Source organism: Podarcis liolepis (genome assembly GCF_965112155.1).
Source record: "Podarcis liolepis genome assembly, chromosome: 13".
In the NCBI taxonomy this organism is placed as follows: Eukaryota; Metazoa; Chordata; class Lepidosauria; order Squamata; family Lacertidae; genus Podarcis; species Podarcis liolepis.
This window is the reverse complement of record NC_139573.1, coordinates 2,360,724-2,386,174: the sequence shown is the minus strand read 5'-3', so window position 1 is coordinate 2,386,174 and position 25,451 is coordinate 2,360,724. Positions and strand designations below refer to the sequence as shown.

Below are 25,451 nucleotides of genomic sequence, written 5' to 3'. Positions count from 1 at the left end.
GGGAAATGTCTGTGCGTGTTATGGAGCGAATGCCTACGGATGGTGAGGGGATCTGCTGCAGTCGTGAGCAGAGGATCCATTGTTCCCCTTCCTTGCCTCCTCCGTGGCTCGCTTTGAAACAGCAAAGCGGGAGAGGAGCTGCTTACACAGGTGTAAGCAGCTCCTGTCTGGTTGGCTGCTTTAAAGTGAGTGTGCTCTCTGTCCCTCTGTCCTCCCCACTCAGCTCGCTAAATCGCAGCAAAGTTTTTCAGCTCGCTAAGCCGGGGATGAGCAGGGAGGAGGGAGAAAAGCAGAGCCTGCTTGCTTTAAAGGAGCAAAGCGGGAGAGGAGAGAAGTCTTCTCCCCTTATACCCCTCTTCTGCATTATTAGCAGCATCCTTCTCCACCCACCCCATGCGTGCTCCTTGTCCCTTGAGTGCTTTTCCTTCCCTCCCCACTTAAAACGTGATCCACATGGATCCTCAGGATTTTTGCATTGGGCTACCCCAAACTTACCATCAGATTACATGTCTGTGGCCACAGAATGAACCACAAAAATCATACATCCACTGTTTCATTTAGAATATTTTTTTCCTTGTTTTCCTCCTCTAAAAACTACGTGCGTGTTATGGTCAGGTGTGTGTTATAGAGCGAAAAATACGGTACTACTTATCCTTCTTCTCCTGTTTATGACCTCCAGAGTTTCCTAAAAGCATTCCTCCTCGCTTCCTCTTTTATTTACTCTGAATTACGTATGCATGCTCAAGTAGGAATTAGCTCTTTGTAGTTTTAACTTTTAACTTTGTCCCATTTTTTGAAATGCTCAGAGGAAATCTGATTGGTTCTTACGAACACTGTGTAAAACGTTCTTTTGTGAATAAAACGACCTGGGCCAAGGGGTGGAGAGGGAATTATTATACGCACTCCTCCCAGAGTCTTGCTGGTCAAGCCTCTGTGTATTTTATTAATCAGAGTCCAATCCTTCCTTGCTTTGGGAACGCCACCTCCGAATATCTGAAGGGATGTCCCAGGGTAGATGGAGGAAGCTTGTTATCTCCTGCTCCAGAGGGTAGGACTCGAACTCATGGCTTCAAGTGACAAGAAAGGAGATTCTGACTAAACATAAGAACTTTCTGACCATAAGAACCGTTTGACAGTGAAACAGATTTCTTCGGAAGGTGGCGGACTCCCCTTCCTTGGAGGCCTTTAAGCAGAGTTTGGGTGGACATCTGTCAGGGATTGTAGGGGGTTGGACTAGATGGCCCTTGGATGTCCCTTTCAACCCTACTAGCATTGGTGCCTGCTGAAAACATATTTGTTTGGGCGAGGCCGTCTGGATGTTTAGGAAGCCGACGCAGTTTTTAATCTATTTTAACTTTCCAAAAGTCCTACAGATCTGTTCTGACTACAGATAATCCTAGTGCAAATTATCAGCTTGCTTTTTCACTTTTCTGCAAACCGCTCTGATTTCCAGCACACACCCCCACAAATAAATTTAATTCTGAATAAGCAATAAATGTTTTCTGAGGCTACAGGGAAGCAGGCAGAGGGCCTTCTCGGTAGTGGCGCCCGCCCTGTGGAACGCCCTCCCATCAGATGTCAAAGAGATAAATAATTACCTGACATTCAGAAGACATCTTAAGGCAGCCCTGTTCAGGGAAGTTTTTAATATGTAACGCTGTACTGTTTTTAACACTGATTGGGAGCCGCCCAGAGTGGCTGGGGAAACTCAGCCAGATGGGCGGGGTATAAATAATAAATTATTATTATTATTATTATTATTATTATTATTATTATTATTACACCCCTCCCTGCGCCCCCTTACCTGGCAGAAACACCCCCCTTGATTTCAACGGTAATCGCTTCCAAGTCACTGCGTTTGGGATTGCACCGTTCATCAGTCAGAACTCTGCGCATGCTCCAAGCCTCTGTGTACATTGAGGAGTTTTTTTGTTTTGCAATCAAGCGGTGTGCCGATTTTTCGAAAGCATATCAATCAGTAGAAGTGGGCGCAAACTCCCCACCCTTGCCTTGATCCTTATTTCATCGTCTGGCCCCCTGCCCGCTCACCTTCACGTTGGAGGGGTCGAAAAGCCCCTCGGGGATACGAAGCCTCTCCGCCCCGTAGTCTGTGTTGTAGCCGTTGGGCATTTCGTAGTGGACGGTGGGCATCTGCGCGGCCACCCTGCTCGGGACAAGAGGGCGAGGGCACAGCCGGATTTACATATAAGCTAAACAAGCTATGAAATGACAAACCTAGACAGCATCTTAAAAAGCAGAGGCACCACCTTGCCAACAAAGGTCCGTATAGTTAAAGCTCTGGTTTTCCCAGTAGTGATGTATGGAAGTGAGAGCTGGACCATAAAGAAGGCTGATCACCGAAGAATGGATGCTTTGAATTCTGATGCTGGAGGAGACTTTGAGAGTCCCATGGACTGCAAGAAGATCCAACCTCTCCATTCTGAAGGAAATCAGCCCTGAGTGCTCACTGGAAGGACAGATCCTGAAGCTGAGGCTCCAAGACTTTGGCCACCTCATGAGAAGAGAAGACTCCCTGGCAAAGACCCTGATGTTGGGAAAGATGGAGGGCCCAAGGAGAAGGGGAGGACGGAGGACGAGATGGTGGGACAGTGTTCTCGAAGCTACCAGCATGCGTTTGACCAAACTGCGGGAGGCAGTGGAAGACAGGAGGGCCTGGCGTGCTCTGGTCCAGGGGGCCACGAAGAGTCGGACACGACTAAATGACTAAACAACAACAAACAAGCTATAGCTTAGGGCCCCACTCTCTTGGGGCCCCCCAAAAAACTTAAAGGAAAATAAACTGGATGTACATTTCCAAAATATAAGATAAAAAACAAATAAAATAAGACCGACAAACAGCGACAGTGTTTTCTGTTGTGTAGGCTCCTATTTGTTAGGTGCAAATAGCTTTAGATACCGTATCTTTTGCTCTATAAGACTCACTTTTCCCTCCTAAAAAGTAAGGGGAAATGTGTGGGCGTCTTATGGAGCGAATGCAGGCTGCGCAGCTATCCCAGAAGCCAGAACAGCAAGAGGGATTGCTGCTTTCACTGCGCAGCGATCCCTCTTGCTGTTCTGGCTTCTGAGATTCAGAATATTTTTTTTCTTGTTTTCCTCCTCCAAAAACTAGGTGCGTCTTGTGGTCTGGTGCGTCTTATAGAGCGAAAAATACGGTACCTATTAGGTCCATAAATGACCATATAGCATACATTCAACACGGAAAAACAGCAACTATTTGTTGTTGACAAAGGACAGCTGGACATATAAAGGGCCTTCAGTAGCTTAAAGGTAAAGGGACCCCTAACCATTAGGTCCAGTCGTGACCGACTCTGGGGTTGCGGCGCTCATCTTGCTTTATTGGCTGAGGGAGCCGGCATACAGCTTCTGGGTCATGTGGCCAGCAGGACTAAGCCGCTTCTGGGGAACCAGAGCAGCGCACGGAAACGCTGTTTACCTTCCCGCTGGAGCGGTACCTATTTATCTACTTGCACTTTGACGTGCTTTCGAACTGCTAGGTGGGCAGGAGCAGGGACTGAGCAACGGGAGCTCACCCCGTCAGGGGATTAGGGCCTCATCTAACCTAAATCCGGCCCTGTGCACAGCATGCTTGGATAGAGAGAATTTTTCTTCCCTCTCTCCTAACACTGGACATCCAACAAAGATGAATGTCGGAAGATATATTTTTTTTTAAAGTCATTCATAACACAGCACACAGATGGACTGTGGAACTCCTTGCCTCAGTACGCAGTGACGGCCACCCACTCGGATGGCTTTAAAAGGGGAATGGGACAAATTCATGGAGGAGGAGATGGCTATGACAGCTACTAGCCATGACGGTTCTCTTCTGCTTTCACATCAACGCTCCTGGATGTGGGATGAATCAGCTTGCTTAACTCTACTGCACGCATGAAGGGGTTAAAACCATAGAGAAAGCCACGCTATTTCAGCGCCTTCTGGAAACATTATTGTTTAGACAGGCCTGTCCAGATCTTGAGCATCACAGAAATGTAGAGCTGAAAGGGACCCAAGGGTCATCTAGCCCAACCTGCTTTTGCCCAATGCGGGACTCGAACCCACGACCTTGAGGTTAAGAGTCTCGTGAGTCTCTTGGTCTACCAACTGAGCTGGCACAAGTTTCAATCTGTTGAGATTTCTTTTTGCCTATTGTTCTTTTAACTTTTTCAAAAGTCTTATATTATTACATTGTTAATTTTTCTCACTGTTGAATTTCATTGGGGTTTTTTTTGGGGGGGGGGGAGTTCCCCATAAGCCAGCCTCCCCTAACCTGGCTACTTCCAGCTGCTTCGGACTACAACTCCCATGAGCCTCAGCCATGGAGGTCACCTTGTTAAGGATGGCCGGCATGATCTTTCCTGGACTCGAGTTCAAATTCTTTAGCTGAGGTTCGAGGGTTGGACTGGATGACCCTTGGGTACCCCTTCCAATTCTACGAGTCTGTGATTCATGAGATCTGGGAAACTGGGTGCTTAGTCCCAGAAAGATGCTGCTGTGTCAGTCTCCCAAGTAGTACGGGACGCTCTGTCGTTCTTGACACCTGGCTGCCAGTTTTTACTTTCGCTGAGTTTCCACAGGAGAAACATGACTCCCCATCGTGATGCAAATCTATTTCTGTCCTGTAGCGTCCGCACTGAAGGGTCACCTCCACTTTGTCCCCCAAATTGCCGTCCTTTTGCCTCCCTCAAATCTAAACCTTCCCCTGACACGAGCGAGTCAGCTGTATTCTGACTTTCTATGCAGTGGTACCTTGGCTCTCAAAATTAATCCGTTCCGGAAGTCCGCTCCAAAACCAAAGCGTTCGAAAACCGAGGTGCGCTTTCCCATAGAAAGCAATGCAAAACGGATTAATACCAGACTTTGGAAAACAACCCCTGAAACAGCCATTTAACATGAATTTTACTATCTAACGAGACCATGGATCCATAAAATGAAAGCAATAAACAATGTACTGAAGTCACACAATCAATCCATCAGTAGCAGAACTGAGTTCCGCACGGTCACAAAACCAAAACAAAAAGAGCTGCAAAAGCAAAAACGCAAAATAAATAGCAAAAACAGGCAGACCTCAGCGTAAGACTCAAAACAGAAGCGTAACACTCAAAACGGAGCATGTTCGGCTTCCGAAAAAGGTTCACAAACCGGAACGCTTACTTCCGGGTTTGCAGTGTTTGGGTTCCAAGTTGTTTGAGTACCAAAGCGCTTGAGAACCAAGGCAGCACTGTATGCCACATTTGTTTTACAGACCTCCTTGCTGCATTGTAAAATCACTCCAGCGTGCTTCACAGGGAGCAATAGCCGGCTAGCTAGGCAGCTAGTCGTATATTCATCTTTATAAAAATAATTATTGCACTTCGGAACTCTCTGCCTCTTGATATAAGGGCAGGCATCTTCACTGCACTCCTTTTGGCACTGGCTAAAAACATTACCATTTAGACCAGCCTACCCATGTGTTGAAAGGGACACGGGTGGCGCTGTGGGTTAAACCACAGAGCCTAGGACTTGCCGATCAGAAGGTCGGCAGTTCAAATCCCTGCAATGGGGTGAGCTCCTGTTGTTCAGTCCCTGCTCCTGCCAACCTAGCAGTTCGAAAGCACGTCAAAGTGCAAGTAGATAAATAGGTACCACTCCAGCAGGAAGGTGAACAGTGTTTCCGTGCGCTGCTCTGGTTCGCCAGAAGCGGCTTAGTCCTGCTGGCCACATGACTGAAAGCTGTACGCCGGCTCCCTCGGCCAATAAAGCGAGATGAGCGCTGCAACCCCAGAGTTGTCCATGACTGGACCTAATGGTCAGGGGTCCCTTTACCTTTACCCATGTGCTTAGCAATCTCGTGCACGTTTTAATCTAGCGTTACTCCCCCCCCCCTTAAAGCTTTATATTGTTTTTTCACCTTCCATAATCTTCTTGCTTCGTCTTTTTTTTGGAAAAACCACTCTGATGTTCTCTTTTCGCGAAAAGGCGGTGTGTAAATTTTACGGAATAAATCAATAAGTATTCCGAGGCCTCTGAGTCTGGGGAGGAGCCAAAGAGGGTTCCCAAAAGGTCGAATGGAGCAGATTATGAAGAGTTTGGCCACCAAGGAAACGGTGGGGTTCCTGTGCTGCAGGAGTGGGGTGGGCTGGATGATTCTTGGGGGTCCCTTACAACTCTACAACGATTCTACGGAAACTACAACTAATCCAGAATGCGGCAGCTAGACTGGTGACTGGGAGACCACATAACACCATTCTTCAAAGACCTACATTGGTTCCCAGTACGTTTCAGAGCACAATTCAAAGTGTTGGTGCTGACCTTGAAAGCCCTAAATGGCCTCAAAGGCCCACTAGACTTGAAGGAGCGTCTCCACCCCCTTTGTCCAGCCCGGACACTGAGGTCCAGCTCCAAGGGCCTTCTGGTGGTTCCCTCCCTGCGAGAAGTGAGGTTACAGGGAACCAGGCAGAGGGCCTTCTCGGTGGTGGCGCCCGCCCTGTGGAACACCCTCCCACCAGATGTCAAGGAAATAAACAACTATCTGACTTTTAGAAGACACCTGAAGGCAGCCCTGCTTAGGGAAGTTTTTAATGTTTGATGTTTAATAATAATAATAATTTATTATTTATACCCCGCCCATCTGGCTGAGTTTCCCCAGCCACTCTGGGCGGCTCCCAATTGAGTGTTAAAAACAATACAGCATTATTGGGAGCCGCACAGAGTGGCTGGGGAAACCAAGCCAGGTGGGCAGGGTATGAATGAATGAATGAGTGAATGAATGAATGAATGAATGAATGGGTTGCCGACAAAGGTCTGTATAATTCAAGCTATAGTTTTCCCAGTAGTGATGTATGGAAGTGAGAGCTGGACCATCAAGAAGGCTGATCGCCAAAGAATTGATGCTTTTGAATTCTGGTGCTGGAGGAGACTCTGGAGAGTCCCATGGACTGCAAGAAGATCCAACCTCTCCATTCTGAAGGAAATCAGCCCTGAGCGCTCACTGGAAGGACAGATCCTGAAGCTGAGGCTCCAAGACTTTGGCCTCCTCATGAGAAGAGAAGACTCCCTGGAAAAGACCCTGATGTTGGGAAAGATGGAGGGCCCAAGGAGAAGGGGACGACAGAGGATGAGATGGTGGGACAGTGTTCTCGAAGCGACCAGAATGAGTCTGACCAAACTGCGGGAGGCAGTGGAAGACAGGAGGGCCTGGCTTGCTCTGGTCCATGGGGTCACGAAGAGGCAGACACGACTAAACGACTAAACAGCAACAAATAAATGGTGATGATGATGATGATGATGATGATGATGATGATGAAAGGAAAGAGTCGCCCCAGCCAAGTTGGACAGAGGCAACGGATTCTCCGAGGTGGACACCCAAATTTACGCCCTCTCTGCCCCACAACACACACAAACCCCGGTCACCAAACCCATTCCAGCTACTCACTGTTCGTCGTAAGGAGAATCTGAAACTTGCAGCACAGAGGCCTGGAAATCTTGGATGACTTCCTGGTGGAGGTGAAGGTTTAGCAAGGAAATAAAGAAAGATGACGTATTATTCATTTAAACCCTTTTCTCCCGGGTTCTAGTCCTAGCTTTCGGACATGCAGGTCCTCTTTTTGGGCACCGGGCTGTCATCTCTTAACACCTCCTGCCGCCCCCAAAACACACACAAACCCTCAGACGTCCCAGATCCCAGAATTGTGCCCCCTCCCCCTCCCTCTAGGGACCCAGGCGTCCTGACTCCCCAGCTCTCGGTCTTCTCCCAAGGAACCCCGGAGTCCAACGAGGTCTCTTACATTGCACATGTAATTGTGCCACGATTTGCTGACTTGAGGCAACTTTTCCTTCTTCTTCCAGTTTGGGGGTGCACCTTCGCGGACCGGCTCCTGCAGGGAACCAAATTGGGGAGAGAGAATTAAAAAGAGAGGGAGTTGGCTACCGACGAAAGAAGAATTGCAGAGAAAATTAACGGACTGCGCAGAACTGGATAAAATGACAGGAAGGATTCGACACCTGCAGGACCAGAGATTTACAGAAGATTGGGAGGAAGATACGAATTATTTGAAGAGCAACTGTAATCAACATGTTACGCTAGTAGGGCTACAGGAAGTTTCGTAAGGAGAAATATATGAAATATTGCGAAGAAGAGAAAGAAAGGAGGTATTATAGATTTGAAAATAATAGTGAAAATAAGAAATGTAAATTAAGTGAATAGATTGGAAAATTTTCAGATGTGATTGATGGAAGTCAAAAATTGTATAAGATGTAAAAGTATGTTTAATTATTGTTGAAAATGATATGTTATATATATATATATATATATATGTTTTCGTAGATTTTCACGGGTACAGGAATGCAGGTTTTGGTGTCCTCGGGTGTCTTCCCGTGTAAAAGTTGGGGTGTCTAGGCGACGTTTCGACGAGGTCTCACTCGTCATCTTCAGGCTGGTGCTTTCGGCTTCTTGTTACTGGAACAGAGCGGGATCTCAGTGTTTGAGTTCCTATAAATACTGTAGAGGGGTGTGGTGTATTGCCTCAAAAGTTCTGGGCAGAGGGGAAGTTCCCAGGCTAGTGTTCTTTTCTTCTTTTGTTCCTTAATTACTTGAGGGATATCTTGAGTGATTTCTTGTACTCAGAATATCACTCAAGAAATCACTCAAGATATCCCTCAAGTAATTAAGGAACAAAAGAAGAAAAGAACACTAGCCTGGGAACTTCCCCTCTGCCCAGAACTTTTGAGGCAATACACCACACCCCTCTACAGTATTTATAGGAACTCAAACACTGAGATCCCGCTCTGTTCCAGTAACAAGAAGCCGAAAGCACCAGCCTGAAGATGACGAGTGAGACCTCGTCGAAACGTCGCCTAGACACCCCAACTTTTACACGGGAAGACACCCGAGGACACCAAAACCTGCATATATATATATATATATATATATATATATATGGGAGTTGGCAGACTTTTATTCATGACTGTTTCTTTTTATCTTAAGGGCTGCCCCATGGAAGACAGGGCAAGTTTGTGAAATAAAAAATTTAAGGTCTTATATATAAAATAAATGTTCATAAATGTACCAAGCAAACATGTGCATAAATATATAAACCACATGTCTGAAGCAGCACAGGAAAACAGCCCTGAAACCATTTTTGATTCCCAAACTGACCAAATGATTTCTCTGCAAGGGCGAAGGAAAATGGAAAAACCTCCCCATTGTCTTTTCCTTCACAAATCCTGTCTTAAGGGTATGTCTGTGTATGAATAGGGTGTGAGCCTGTGACCTGGCTCAGGAACGAAGTATTTGTCATTACAAAAGACTGGCCAGGCTCCCCAGGGTATCCAATCAAGTGAGCATTAACAGGTAACCTGCCAGATGGGAGATAAACAACGCACTCAGATTTCTGCTGTAGACCGCCCTTTCTGTGATGTACATATGATGTAATTGGGGGGTGGTCTTGAGCTACACCCCTTCTGTGATGTATGTATGATGTTTCTGGGGGTGGTCTTGGACTCCAGGGCGGGCATCTTAAAATGTCTATATAAGGGCAGGCATACCTTGGTTCTGGGTCCTCCTCCTTTCCTGCGTGTGAGGGGAGCACCCTGTCGCAACAGTTCAATAAAGATCAGGCTTACGAGCTGCTTTGCTTCTCAATATTTTCTAGTTGGCCTCTGTTCTTTTCTCCTAACCTGCAAAGGACTCTACAGTGGTGCCCCGCAAGACGAATGCCTCGCAAGACGACAAACTCGCTAGACGAAAGGGTTTTGCGGTTTTTGAGCTGCTTCGCAAGACGATTTTCCCTATGGGCTTGCTTCGCATGACGAAAACGTCTTGCAAGTTTGTTTCCTTTTTCTTAACACCGTTAATACAGTTGCGACTTGACTTCGAGGAGCAACACATAGAACGCGGTGTGGTAGCCTTTTTTGAGGTTTTTGGCAATTTTTGAAGCTTTTCCAAAACTTTTCCGACACCATGCTTCGCAAGACGAAAAATTCGCTAGGCGAAAAAACTTGCGGAACGAATTAATTTTGTCTTGCGAGGCACCACTGTATAAGGGCTCTTGTGTCCCCCATAAGGGAAGAAGGGCAGATTTTTGTTTACAACAGAGTCCACTGTAGGCGACAGGAAATGTTGTATTTGACTGCTTCAGCGATGATAACATCCCACAACCACTTGGGAGCTCAGGGCTTTTTAAACTGGGAAGGTTGCTTGTCTGAACGAAGAAGACGAAGATGCACGCCTGACCAACAGATTCAAATGACAAGGAAAGAGATTCTGGCTAAACGTTGGTAAGAACTTTCTGAGGGTAAGAGCCATTTGACAGAGGAAGGGGGTTTATTAAGCAGAGGTCGGATAAACATCTGTCAGGGATTTTTAAAGCTGTGATTATTGTGTTGAGGGGGGTTGGGATAGATGACCTTTGGGGGGTCCCTTCCAACTCTATAATTCAATGACTGTATGTGTTAGATGAGCACTTCCATGAGCCTTAACCCTAGGTCTGATTTTACCTGCATAAGCCAAGTGGAAGGTGTTGCAGAAATTTATGTATAGGCTAGGGGTGGGGGTTGCCCCTCCAGCAGATAGCATGCACATGCAGCCCACTACCAAAATCAGCACAATCACTTTTGTGACTTTTGTGATTTGTCCCCACAAAACACTTCACAGTTTCTTCCTGCCTACTCAAAGGGCTTTTGCTGCACGATACCAAATGTAAGAATTCACTGATCAATGTATCTCTGTACTGGCTCACTGGGAAAACTTCAGAAATTCATATAGACAGGTGAGCTCAGCTCCTCAGCAGCCCCTCTGCCTGAGTGATAATCCCTGGCATCCTGATACCTGAGTGCCAGACAGGTAGCCATTCCAGAAATAACAAAAGGGCGCTATTAACTTGGCTGGGAAACAGGGAAATGTAAAGATCTCTTTTCTTACACTTGATGGGTGTTTGGTGGAGGGCAAGGGGAACCATGGGGCAGGGTCCAGGATGCTCAGATTACGGCCACCAGACCTCTCCTTTTATGATGTAACCATGATGTAGTTTGGGGGGGGTGTAACATGGGGATTAGCAACTAATAAAAGTTTGGGTTCCCTTTTGTTCGGGGCTTCCATCTTGTTCCACCTGGTGGCAGGTGGGAGTCCTGTCGCGACAGTCTTCAATCAAGACCAAGCTGACTGGCTACTGTTTTGCTCTGGTATTCCTGGCTGGGGTCCTTGTTTTTTGTCCAAGGGAGGCCTCAGATTTCTCCGTTAACAAAGGAGGAACTCTTTTAACTGGACAAATTTGGATAGGTGCAAGCTTCAGAGATACAGAGAGCTCCTCATCGGAGAGGCTGGTTTGTTCTTAGCGAGAGAGCAAGCAAAAACTAAGACAGGATTCTTTCCTCTGGTCTAGATCAGGGCCTAAAGTTTCACTCCAGGGTGCACCAGGTTTGTAACCCATATACTTATAAATTTATAAGCCAGGCTTCCTCAAGTTGGTGCCTTGTTTAGGACTACTTGGTCTCTGCCCCCGTCACCTCGCCAAGGCCTCCATTTCCTGCTCTCCTGCGTCCTGGGGACACTGACAGGAATTGTGCATAAGGAGCCTTCTCAAAGCCAATCGGATGCCGCAGCTAAGCCCTGGGTCCCCGTCCCCGACTCTGGTTAGTGACGGAACAGGAAGGGGGCAATACCACCTTGGCAGCGATCATGTAGGGAGGGACGATCTCGATGTTCATCTCCTGGAAAAGTTCCCGGCACTGCATGGAGATGAAGTCTCCGGCCAGAGGGGATTTCACGATTCCTGAAAGGGGAAGGGAGGGAGGGAAAGAAGGAAGGAATGAAGCGAGGGGGAGAGCTGTGAGCTTCCTGTTCCTGCGGATCACGACCCCTTGGCTCCTCTTCCATCCCCTCCTCTCTGCATCCTCTTCCCAGACCACAGAACCACCTCGCTGTTTCTTCAGACCCAAGAGGTCTGGACTTCCGCCTCCCAGAATCCTTTGCGCTCATGCATCACTCCTTCTCAACCCACCCTTATTAATATCGTTACTCTTATTAATAGTAACAGGTCTACTGCCATGAACTCTACGTGGGGCTACCTTTGAAGGTGACCCCGAAACTGCAACTAATCCAGAATGCAGCAGCTAGACTGGTGACGGGGGGCAGCCGCCGAGACCACATAACACTGGTCCTGAAAGACCTACATTGGCTCCCAGTACGTTTCCAAGCACAATTCAAAGTGTTGGTGCTGACCTTGAAAGCCCTAAACGACCTCAAAGGCCCAGTAGACCTGAAAGAGCGTCTCCGCCTCCATCGTTCGGCCCGGACACGGAGGTCCAGCTCCGAGGGCCTTCTGGCAGTTCCCTCCCTGCGAGAAGTGATGTTATAGGGAACCAGGCACAGGGCCTTCTCGGTAGTGGCGCCCTCCCATCAGATGTCAAGGAAATAAACAACTATCTGACTTTTAGAAGACACCTGAAGGCAGCCCTGCTTAGGGAAGCTTTTAATGCTTGGTGTCTTATTGTGTTTTTATACTTTGTTCCCCAGAGTGGCTGGGGAAACCCAGTACGGATAAGGCCCTTTACACAGGTAAACTGGTTCCAAGTTTTTAAGGGCTTTGCATAACAATAACAACACCCTGAACTTGCCTGGTAGCAAACAGGCAAGCAGTGCAGATCTCTGAGCACAGGTGTCATATGCCGACAAATGCAACTTTTAAAAAGCTTTTCCTAAAAAACGTACAGCTACAAAAATAAAAAGGCAATCACACACACACACAAAAAGCTATCCCTTCTCCGACCTTGTTGCAGGATGTAACCGTCATGAACTGGGATGGCGGTCGTGTGTGTGGCTCCACTGTCCAGAACGAGTCCAGTGCTCCGTCCGTTTGCAAAACTGGGGGTCTGGAGTCAAGGCTTCAGCAAGTCAGACTGTGTGGGTGTGGGGTTTTGGGGGGGGGGGGAGGAGAGCTAATTTGCATGCAGAAGGTCGCAGGTTCAATTCCCAATGGTATCTCCAAGTAGCAGTAAGAAAGATTCCCTGCCTGGAATCTTGGACAGCTGCTACTGCACGAATTTTTGCACCCTTGATTTCAGGAAGGGGAAGAATAATAATAATAATAATAATAATAATAATAATAATAATAATAGGTAAAGGTAAAAGACCCCTGACAGTTAAATCCAGTTGCCAATGACTCTGGGGTTGCGGCGCTCACCTCACTTTACTGGCCGAGGGAGCCGGCGTACAGCTTCCGGGTCAAGTGGCCAGCAGGACTAAGCCGCTTCTGCCGAACCAGAGCAGCACACGTAAACGCCGTTTACCTTCCCGCTGGAGCGGTACCTGTTTATCTACTTTCACTTTGACGTGCTTTTGAACTGCTAGTTTGGCAGGAGCAGGGACTGAGCAACGGGAGCTCACCTCATCGCGGGGATTCGAACCGCCGACCTTCCGATCGCCAAGCCCAAGAGGCTCAGTGGTTTAGACCACAGCGCCACATGCGTCCCTTTTAATAATACAGTGGACGCTCGGGTTGCGAACATGATCCGTGTGGGTTTTGGTGCGTCCGTAACCTGAAAAAACGCAACCTGAAGCATCTGTACCCCGAGGTATAACTGAAAGAAGAAGAAGAAGAAGAAGAAGAAGAAGAAGAAGAAGAAGAAGAAGAAGAAGAAGAAGAAGTTGTTAACTGTTGGAACTACCCGCCACTGGATATTTTGGAGTAGCAGAGAGGGGCTGGAAGAGTAATCTGTTTTGTTGTTAGACTCAGGCGGGGAGGTAAAGCGACCGAGCCTCGCTTCCCGTTAGGATACGCGGTGAGGACGGCCGTCTTGCAGAGGAAGAACGCCGGGATGCTATAGTGCTCGAACATCAGTTCCGTCAGCTTCTCACGCTTGGCCCTCGTGTTCCACTGCAAGAGAGGGGAGGGGGCAAAGCATGAGGGAAACAGAGGCAGGAGGCGTCACATTGCACAAGAGCAGGGGATTTATGCAACTGGGATTCCTGCAATCCAGGGGGATGGTCTAGATGACTTTGGGGGTCTCTTCCAACTCTATGATTCTTTGATTTGGGGGAGCAGGGCATGGCAGGATACGTACCGGGGCCTCGGACATAAGCACCGGGTGGAGGTTCGGCTCCGATTTGATGTGTTTGTTGTAGGTGTGGTCCAGAATGGCTTGAAAGCAGTCCCAGTCTTCAACTGGGGTAGAAAGGAGAATTCGGACAGTGTCAGGAATGGACCCGCCAACAACAGCCTTTTCAACAGTTCTCCGTCGTTTCAGGGACTTCCCACTAGAGGGCGCCGTCCACTGAATCAGACGTTACAGTGCAGTTTAGTGGGGGAATAGCGACACCTGTGGCTGTTAAAGGAATAGCCAGCCAATGCGCTTCAATGCACATTAGCGGTTTCCAAGTAACTCCAACGCACTGGGGGTGCAGCTCAACTGAAGCTGTCTGCCTGGCGACGTCTTGATGTTTATGGGGAAGGTGGGCTTTTATGGGGGGGGGTCTTCACGGCTAAGAGGGACAGATTCTGCAGTGCATAAGAGCAAAAGTGGGGACAAACTGTTGTGCACTTAAACCAGTTTCACCCCTGTTTCAACGACTCCCAAACAGGGGTACTCTCAGTTTCTCATTTCTACCAACCTTAAATTCAGTCCTCCTGATTTTCTACTTCAGTTTGCAACTGTTCAAAGGAAAATGTGCTCAGGGAAATTCGCCCGTAATTAAGGGCGAATTTCTGCTAACAAACCCATTCGCCGTATTTGTATGCGGTTTGGAGTAACGTACGCATTTCCTGAAACAATTTCCCCTAACATAACAAATATCTGCAGGTGGTTTTTCACGAATATAGTCCTTTCCCCTAAGCTATGCATTTCTGTAACCGCTGGCCGGTTGGAGAAGCAGATTGCAAAATACAGGGACTTGCAGATTCCAAAGGCTAGTTTTATTTTATTTATTTTTAGAGTGAGATGATAGATTTGCCTTTAAACATGAGCTGAATTGAAATCCTTCTCCCATTCCTATAAATTATCCCAATTAAACATAATAGACCATAATAAGAGGCGGCTGAATCAGGCCATTGGCCCATATAGTCCAGCATCTCACAAAAGCCAACCAGATGCCCATTCTGCGAAACTAGCAAGCAGGATTCGAACACAAGAGCAACACCATGAATTTCTCTTTCAAAGCTAGCCAGGTTGGTGGCCTCCAGTGGCGGGGAGTTCCAAAGATTAACCTGCAGGAAGAGGGACTTTCCTCGCTCTGTCCTGAACTCTGGGAATTGTAGAGCATCCAGGCCAATTGTTCCAATGGCCTGGTTCGTGTGCCACGTCAAGGACCCCTCCCCAAACCCTTCGCCCTCCCCATAGCTGCCATGCCCCATACTCATTCCGTTCTTGAGGGGCGAGATGACCTCCGTGTTCTCCCGGGGGACGTGCAAGGAGTTGGTGTCGATATAATAGACCTTCCCGGATTTTTTCTCCTTGTCCCCATCCAGCTCCATCGCCGATTCGTCGTGAGAGAGTAGCCCCACAGTGGTGGGGAAATCTGCCTGCAAAGAGAGAGGTGGGGTGGTTTTTTGGGGGGGCGGAGCGTCACCCCTCCAGCCACCCTCTGTTCCTCCCTTTTTCCATAAAATTTGATTTTATGAGGTCCAGCGCCAAGGGCCTTCTGGCGGTTCCCTCGCTGCGAGAAGCCAAGTTTCAGGGAACCAGGCACAGGGCCTTCTCGGTGGTGGCGCCCGCCCTGTGGAACGCCCTCCCACCAGATGTCAAAGAGAAAAACAACTACCAGACTTTTAGAAGACATCTGAAGGCAGCCCTGTTTAGGGAAGCTTTTAATGTTTAATAGGTTATTGTACTTTAGTGTTTTGTTGGAAGCCGCCCAAAGTGGCTGGGGAAACCCAGCCAGATGGGCAGGGTATACATAATAAATTATTATTATTATTATTATTATTATTATTATTATTATTATTGGTTTCATAAAACAATAATAAACTAAACAAAAACGGAAAGAGAAAAGAAAATGCAGAGCCTTCTCTCAAAGGTAGCTCTTAACTCTTATTTCACACAGAAATGGGGTCTCACCTGGGACCGCCCTTTTCACAATTTCTCCGGTGAAAATAGGGCCATCCCATTCCATCATGATAATTTTACTATTTATACCCCGCACACATCTTACTGGGTAGTCCCAGCCACTCTGGGCAGCTTCCAACATTAATAATAATAATCATCATCATCATCTTGAGAAGAGAAGACTCCCTGGAAAAGACCCTGATGTTGGGAAAGATGGAGGGCGCAAGGAGAAGGGGACGACGGAGGACGAGATGGTGGGACAGTGTTCTCAAAGCTACAAACATGAGTCTGACCAAACTGCGGGAGGCAGTGGAAGACAGGAGGGCCTGGCGTGCTCTGGTCCAGGGGGTCAGAAAGAGGCGGACACGACTAAACGACTCAACAACAACAATAATAATAATTTATTTATACCCCACCCATCTGGCTGAGTTTCCCCAGCCACTCTGGGCAGCTCCCAATCGAGTGTTAAAAACAATACAGCAACAAAAAATAATAATAAAACATTAAGTATTTTTTAAAAAAACAAAAACCCTTCCCTATACAGCAGGCATGGCCAAATTTGGCCCTCCAGCTGTTTTGGGACTACAATTCCCATCATCCATGATTGCTGGGCCTGCTAGCTAGGGATGATGGGAGATGTAGTCCCAAAACCGCTGGAGGGTCGAGTCTGGCCATGCCTGCTATTATAGGATTGACTATATAGGACGGCTCGGGAGTCAGATAACCATACGCTCCAACGTTTCTCCAGTGAAATTCTCCCAATTCTACCAATACTTTCCCAATATTCAGTCCCAAAATATGTCAAATCCACTCATTTTTTGCGAAGGGGTAAAGGTGAGCATTCACCTCCACAGACACATACCTCCACATGTGGCGGGAGTGCCCCAAAATCCAACCATTCTGGACAACCATGCGAGAAATAAGTAAAATAACCAAGCAAGTATTAGAAACCACTCCAGAATTGGCCTTACTAAGCATCTTCCAAGACAACAATGCCCACTTACAACACAAAGAACTCATAACCCACCTACTTTCAGCAGCCAGAAGCATCATAGCCAGACACTGGAGAGACCTGTCAGGAGTAAGCCTGGACCAATGGTACCAAATAGTATGGGAAACAGCCCCACTAGAAAAGTTAACCAATAAACTGAAACTGTAAAGGTAAAGGGACCCCTGACCATTAGGTCCAGTCGTGGCCGACTCTGGGGTTGTGGCGCTCATCTCGCTTTATTGGCCGAGGGAGCCGGCGTACAGCTTCCGGGTCATGTGACCAGCGTAACTAAGCCACTTCTGGCGAACCAGAGCAGCGCACGGAAACGCCGTTTACCTTCCCCCCAGAGCGGTACCTATTTATCTACTTGCACTGGTGTGCTTTCGAACTGCTAGGTTGGCAGGAGCCGGGACCGAGCAACGGGAGCTCACCCCGTTGCGGGGATTCGAACCACTGACCTTCTGATCAGCAAGCCCAAGAGGCTCGGTGGTTTAACCCACAGCGCCACCCGCGTCCCTTAAACTGAAACTGACACGGGGAGAAATAGAAGAAGGCAAAAGGTTAAAGGAGGGAGGGGGAGGCTGAAGGGGTGGGGTATTTTGGGGTGCCCCCGGGCATTGTACCTTAGGGCAGTCTTCGCCAGCATAGCCAGCCCGGACTGAGAACGAGCCAATGTCGAAGACCAGAGCTCCAACCTCATCTACGGAGGAATCAAAGGTTAAATTCAGGGATTTGGGGAGGAATTTGTGACATGCCACCCCCCCCCCCCCAAGGAGACTTGCAAAGTGCCCAGTTTGCTATATTTTCTGTGCCCAATGAGGATTATCCACTGATTAGGATAAATAGGGAACTGATTTACCAATAAGAAGGTGAAATATTGAAGGTAAAAAAGTGATCAAAGAAATGCTAAGAATTTAGTAAGATGTATGGATGTCGGAAAGAGGGAGGGAAGGAGGCCGATGCTCTGTTAGAGCAATGTATTAGGATATGGAATTATGTAACAAAATGTGAATATTTTAAAAATGGAAAACTTAATAAAAATTATCATGGGGGGAAATAGGATAAATGGAACAATTTATGCACTGTACAAATCTCTGCCAGCAACTACAGTGGTACCTTGGCTCTCAAACTTAATCCGTTCCGGAAGTCTGTTCCGAAACCAAAGCGCATTCCAAAACCAAGGCACGCTTTCCCATAGAAAGGAATGCAAAACGAATTAATCCGTTCCAGACTTTTAAAAACAACCCCTAAAACAGCCATTTAACATTTATTTTATTTTATTTTTTAATATGATATTTATTAAAAATTTTGAAATTGCAAAGAAAAAACAAAGCAGAAAAGGAAAATAGAAAAAACAAAGAAAAAAAACAAACCACATTCAAAAAACAAAAATACACTGCAGACCAACAAAAATAAATCCATCATTCTCAAATCCTCAAGTCTCATTACCTTCTTTCTTTGACCTCCTCCTCCTCCCTTTTTTTGTATCCTGGTTATTAATTATGCAGCAAATCCTTTCCATATTTCATAGTATTCTGTCATTACATTACCTTAATCTATTTTCATCTTATCTTATAGAAAACCTTAAAAACTTAAAACTTAAATCTTATTTTTACCAACTTCTCACAACCATAATATTCTTGCCTAATTCTTTAAACGTTTTTGCTAGAGCCAAATAATTTCATTCCAACATTTTTCTAACATTCATCAATTTTATAAAACAATCCTGGTAATAAAAAAAGAAATAAAAACAATCCAATCTTCATCCAGCGTCCCTTCCTCCTGGTCCCGGGTTTTGTCAGTCCTTTTTATCCCATCGATCTGGCGCATTAACCTGGCAACCTTACATCCGAGGCCCTTAAATCTCTTCCATGTCCCTTCCGCAGCTCTTCTTCATATTCTCCTTTCACTCGTGGGAACTCCAGCTTGATGATGTTTTTGACCCTTTTCAACAAATCAGCCCCTTTCCATAGTCCAGACTCAACTCCATGTGGTATTTAAGAAGATGCTTCAGAATCCCTCCAAAATTGAGAGCCCCCACAGCTCCAAACATCTCACGGCCCATTGCCAGACTCGGAAAGTCCAAACATCCTTGCATAGGGGGGTCTATCCAACCCCCCATTTCCAAACCAATCCAAACTTTATCTTTCCAAATCTGGCTTTTTCCAAGTTCATTTGTCAAGTCCAAAAGCTCTTGTTCCTGTGAGGCCGCAGCTCCCTCCATCTCTGGCGCCCAAGATTCAGCAACGTCCTCTTATCTCATCTGCTCTGTCAGGACACACTCCTGATCTAATTCCTGGGTGGGCTCCACATAGTTTCCCACCGCCTGTTCAAAAATTCTGGCCGCATTAGTCATCAATTCCATCTTCTCACTTTACTGTTCCAGTAGGGCACTTGTTTTACAGAGAGCACACAGCAGAGCCTCTGGATACAGTGTCCCACAAGGTCACAAGTCCTTTCCCACGATTGTAATCTGAGGCAGCTGCAAGCTCCCTGGAATTAGTTACAGTTTCACAGTCTCCCTCTAGGGGGAGAACTTCTATTTGTTCTTGCAACAAAGTATCTTTTTTGAGATATTTTGTCAATATTTGTTCATTTAAAATGTGAAAGGAAACAGTGGAATCACTATGTTTCTCTTCCTTTAACTATCTGTCAAAAACGTTTGTCTCTGGTCAATGAGCTTCAAAACGTCAGTCCTGACACCCCGCTCCAGGATCAGGACGGAGGAAAGTTATTTTGCTTTAAACTCACTTCTGCAGGTTTAAACAGTCCAAAAAAGATCCCCCTTCTTCTCCTGCTACCAAAGGGGGGTTCAACAGTTTTAAATGATGAAAGCCAATCCTTTAGAAGCGATTTTCTGAGCTCTAGTTTACGTTGTCTTTGCTTTATTCTGTCTACAAAGAAACGGAAGGCTGACTTCCTGTTTAGACCTTCCCGTTCCAGTACCAAATTAACATAAAATTTTAAGTCCAATTCCTTTCTTCTCGCAAGTCCTTATTTAAAGTCCGATTGTTCAAAGTTTAAGTACTCACGGGTGCTTATTTTAGAAGCCAAATTGTCCCAGGAAAAAGGCAGCGCCCTCTGGCAACGGCTGTGCGGCTTCGCTCCACAGAAATAGCAGTTGACTCACAGCACCACGCCACTTCCCCCTCTTCACTTCGGAGCCCGTTAGTGGGTTCCTTTGCGGGTTGGGGGGGCGCTAAGGGTGCCCGCCAAGTCCCATGGTCACAGGCTTCATCCGCCTGTGATTTTTAGCAGGGTCCCCGCTTCGCCGTAGCGGAAAAGACCCGTTTCACGCAGAGCTAGTCCCTCCAGTTCAGAGGGAGTCCGCCATTGCTGATGGTGCCACCCCGGAAGTCCGATTTAACATTAATTTTCCTATCTAACGAGACCATTGGTCTATAAAATGGAAGTAATAGTCAATGCACTGTACTATAAAATAAATAAGACAGTATTGTCGTTGATAAAAATGAAAATTTTTTTTTTTCTTCCCTACACCGATGATAGTCACTGTTTGGATGGGGGGCTTTTATCCATTTCTGCAGTCACACATCAATCAATCAATCAATCAGTAGCTGAACTGGGTTCCACACAGTCGCAAAAACAAATTAACCAAAAAAGCCTCAAAAACAAACATGCAAAATAAATAGCAAAAACAAAAGAGCCAAACTTAAGTCCGTTTCAAAATAAAAAAAATTCCTTCCAGTAGCACCTTAAAGACCAACTAAGTTAGTTCTTGGTATGAACATAAATCTGACATCAAGAATCACAAAACAGAGAAACCAGTAGGAGAACACTTCAATCTCCCAGGACATTCTATACAAGATCTCAAAGTAGCTGTTTTACTACAAAGGAATTTCAGAAATAGACTGGAAAGAGAAGTTGCTGAATTGCAACTCATTACCAAACTTAAAACCATGGAGAGACTTGGTCTGAACAGAGACATTGGATTCTTATCTCATTATACATGACTAAGCCATTTCTCACCTTCTCACCCCTTGCCTTTTCCTGTAAGACCTATTACAGTCGTTAAGAGTCGTCAACAGGCTCATCTCAGCTATCTGCCAATCTCCCATTCCCACCACCCTTCTGAGTAATACCCCTCCCCACCTTTTCACTATATAGAAGGATCTGGCAACTTCTGTTTCAGTGTATCTGAAGAAGTGTGCATGCACACGAAAGCTCATACCAAGAACTAACTTAGTTGGTCTTTAAGGTGCTACTGGAAGGAATTTTTTTATTTTGACTATGGCAGACCAACACGGCTACCTATCTGTAACTTAAGTCCGTTTGACTTCCGAAATGTTCGAAAACCAAGGCGCAGCTTCTGATTGGTGCAGGCGCTCCAGAAACAATAGCCGACAGCAGCATTGGACGTTCGGCTTCCGAAAAATGTTTGAAAACCGGAACACTCACTTCCGGGTTTTCGGAGTTTGAGAACCAAAGCGTTTGAAAACCAAGGTACCACTGTACTAGGGAACGTTCACTAAAAGCTGTGCATTGATGGTGTTTAACACTGAGGTGCCTATCATATATGAAGCCTGATGATGTCTTGTTATGTTGGGAAAGGATGCAAAATTATAGGTACATACGAACATATGTGGTGGGAATGCCCGCAAATAGAACAATTTCGGAAGCCTGTTTTTTAAAGAGATATCTCTGCTTACAGCTCAGACAATCCCAATAACCCTAACATTAGCCTTATATATATATATATATACTTCAGATATGGACCGATTAAGAAGGAATTAGTAACACATTGATTAACAGCTGCTAGAAAAGGAATAACAATTGGTGAATATTGATCACTGGTATAATATTGTCTAGCAAATAGCCATACTGGAAATGTTGTCACAATAATTTAGGGTGGTAAGGCGAGAGAGCAAAACGTGTTACATTTTACATTTTATGGTGTGAGTTTATTAAATATGCAAATGAAACAGCACACTGATGAAAAAGACCTACAATATATATCGCAATATGACGTGGTTAAGCACGCAATACTCTTGATCTCGCTCCTATTATACTGCGTTTTCCAAACTGATTTACTGAAGAACTCATTTAACTGGTTTACTGGAACCATCTCATTATTACGTGATATAAAGTAATATATTTACTATATATATTTACTATTTACTAAGTAATATATTTACTATTTTGCCCCCCTAGTGACACATATTAACAGTCATGTCACATTTTATGATTTATGTGTGTACAATTTTGTAACCAGAAAAAAAGAATAATAATTATTATTATTATGTGTCCTTAAAAAAAAGAATTCAAGATTTAAAATCGAGGAAGCTGAGATTCCTGCATTGCAGGGGATTGGGCTAAATGACCTCAGGATCCCTTAAAACTCTACAATTCTATCATTCTAAGCAAAGTTGGATGAGAATACATACATTTTCTTTGAGTAGTTTTTAAATATATATATATATATTGTATATAAAACAGGCAGAACTATTATAGCAACTGATGAAAATTTGAAGATGAAAAACAAAACTAAAATAGCAACACCCAATAATGACCCTCAGCTTTATCAGATTATCGAGTCTAACTCCAAATTTGCCTGGTTTGTGATGAGAATGCTGATTGATAACCCAAGACAGATCAGAAAACAATTTACCAAAGACTTTCCAGACTTATATCGAGCTGGACCAGAAGATAAAATAGAAATGGGAAGATATATAAGACAAAATAAATTGCCAAGAATTCCAAATGAAAAGTTGAATACTTTAAATGCACCAGTTAATAGATCAGAAATCTCAAATGCCATTAAACAAGCAAAAACAGGGAAAGTACCAGACGGAGATGGATTAACTGCAAAATATTATAAAAAATTTAATTCAACCATTACAAAATGTAATGAATGAAATATTAAAGGTATGGGAAATAGTAAGACTTGGAAAGAGGCTTTTATTACTCTGATTCCAAAACAAGAAATGGAAGTTAAAAATTATAGACCTATTTCACTATTAAACAGTGATTATAAATTGTATGCAAACATATTAGCTAATAGAATGAAATATATATTATTAGAAATAATACATCAAGATCAAACAGGATTTTTGCCAGGAAGACATATGAAAGATCATATAAGGAATGTAGTCGATATTGTTGAATATCTGGAAGTAAGGAATGAAAAACAGGCAGCAATGATGTTTGTACATGCGGAAAAAGCATTTGATAACGTTTCGTGGACCTTTATGTTAAAGGTCCTAGAAGAAATTAACGTCCCTTGTCACCTTCATTGTTTATTTTAGTCTTAGAGGTGCTGGTGAGAGACATAAAAGCAGATGATATTAGAGGAATAACCGTAGGAAATAAGTCATATAAATTAAAGGCATTTGCGGATGATTTAGCGATCACAGTAGAAGACCTGATCAATTCATTAGTAAAAGTATTAGAAAAAATACAAAAATTTGGACAGGCAACAGGCTTTAAATTGAATAAAAATAAAACAAACATCCAAAAAAATTATTCCAGAACAAAATAAAAAAGAGGTACAGCAGGTGACAGAAATAATTATACATAAAAAAGTGAAATATTTGGGAATATGGTTAACAGCCAAAAAAGATTAACATATTTAAAGATAATTATGAAAAAAATGTGGAAATAAATAAAAAGAAATTTGGGGAAGAATGAATTTATCTCTGTTAGGAAGGATAGTGGTAATTAAGATGAATGTATTGCCAAAAATGATATTCCTAACTGAATCAATCCTAACCCTAACCCTAACCCCGCCCCCAAAAGCTTGCAATTTATATAATCTGACTCAAGGGGGGCAGTGAAGGAAGGGGAGATAAAGGCCTGAAAGCAAGTAGGGTTTTTCCAACCTACACTGCAGAGGCCTAGCTATAGCAGGCATAGGCACACTCGGCCCTCCAGATGTTTTGAGACTACAATTCCCATCATCCCTGACCACTGGTCCTGTTAGCTAGGGATGATGGGAGTTGTAGTCCCAAAACATCTGGAGGGCTGAGTTTGCCTATATGCCTGATCTATAGCAGCCTTGACAGGCTGACACCCACCCAGCCAGCTGTTTGGGACTACAACTCCCATCACTGGCTGGGGATGATGGGAGCTGTAGTCCAAAAGAAGTGGGGAGCACCAGCACATCAAGGGAGGCCTTGTAAGTGCAACTATCTTCACTCAGCAGAGCAGAAGCAGGAAAACGACCTTTTGGCGCCCCGTTAAACTAACACCCGAGGAACCAGGCGGCTCAAATAAGCGAGCCAAGTCACATTCAGCAGGGACAATAAAAAAAGAGATGGATCTGACTCAAGACCAAGTTGGCACCTGAGTTGGACTATGCATAAGGACCCTCGAGGTTGCTGGACCAGGCCGGGGCCCCCCTAGCCCAACATCTTCTTCTCCCAGTGGCCAACCGGATGCCTCATTGACCAAACCAGCAAGCAAGGCTTTGCGCGCAAGAGCGCATCTCTCCGCTCCTTGCGGCCGGTAGCCGCCGCTAGGCTTCTCCTCCGTGAATTTCCCCTCTCCTCCGGCTTGGTGGTCCCCGCTGCTTCCTGTGGGGGTGAGTTCCGCAGTTTCCCTGCCCTCCTGGCTGGCTGGGAGGAAGCCCCCAGCTGGGAGCGATGAGCAGGGTGGGCGCGCGGGCGCAACACCCTCTCCAGCCGCCCTAGCCAAGTGCAGGAATGCAGCTGTTGCTGGGGTGCAGGCGGACCGAGATGCTGGCGGCGAAGGGTCTCCTCGGGGTGCCCCGCGACCAAATGCATGCAGGGCCCAGATCTGGGGGGCTGGGAGCTGCCGGGACCCCCCCTCCCCAAGCCGAACAGCTGCAACGCCGATGGCAACCCAGCCTTTACCTCCTCCGTAGACCCCTCCGCTCATCGCGGCTCCCAGGCAGCGCCAGCGCCCCTTTGCAATGCTCCGGGTTGGGTGGGTGGGTAGGTAGGTGGGTGGCTGTGTGGGTGTCTGAGAGCCCCCGGGCTCTGGCTGGGGGGGTCTCGCCACGGACGGGGCAGGGCTGGTTGGGAAAATTCAGCACCCAGGCCAGTGGACAGCGACCCGGGGAGGGGAGGGGGCTGCGGAGGGAGGGAGGGAGGGAGAGATCAAGGTGGAAGGGGGGTGGGGGGGAGTAAGGGATGCGTCATAGCCAATCAGAGCTCCGCACCCCCCCCCCCCGACCAGCGGAATCCCTGATTGGCTGCCATTGGAGACAATGAGAAGAGAGAACAGCTGCATTCTTAAAGGAGCCAAGGCGGTGAGGGCAGCTGAAATCCAGGGAGACTGGGGTGGGGTCTGCCAGTGGCGTAGCGTGGGGGATGCAGGGGGGGCCGGCCGCACCGGGCGCAACATCTGGGGGTTAGGGATAGGGGGCGCAAATCCACGGGTTAGGGGGCGCAAATCCACGGGTTAGGGGGCGCAAATCCATGGGTTAGGGGGCGCAAATTACTTGCCTTGC

General features: G+C 46.1%; 1 protein-coding gene across 1 annotated transcript in view; it reads right to left on the bottom strand.

Annotated features, from left to right (window-relative positions):
- ACTL6B (actin like 6B) overlaps positions 1-25,092 on the bottom strand; it is a 32,217-nt gene extending 7,125 nt beyond the window's left edge. Inside the window, exons 1-10 of the mRNA XM_083472749.1 lie at positions 24,853-25,092; positions 17,647-17,723; positions 15,344-15,509; positions 14,056-14,156; positions 13,771-13,868; positions 12,762-12,856; positions 11,659-11,765; positions 7,782-7,871; positions 7,430-7,491; positions 2,050-2,164 (exon numbers count right to left, since the gene is read on the bottom strand). Of these exons, the coding sequence (XP_083328875.1) occupies positions 2,050-2,164; positions 7,430-7,491; positions 7,782-7,871; positions 11,659-11,765; positions 12,762-12,856; positions 13,771-13,868; positions 14,056-14,156; positions 15,344-15,509; positions 17,647-17,723; positions 24,853-24,877 (936 nt within the window). The 5' untranslated portion in view covers positions 24,878-25,092. The remainder of the gene's footprint in view (positions 1-2,049; positions 2,165-7,429; positions 7,492-7,781; positions 7,872-11,658; positions 11,766-12,761; positions 12,857-13,770; positions 13,869-14,055; positions 14,157-15,343; positions 15,510-17,646; positions 17,724-24,852) is intronic.
- Positions 25,093-25,451: the final 359 nt, after the last annotated feature.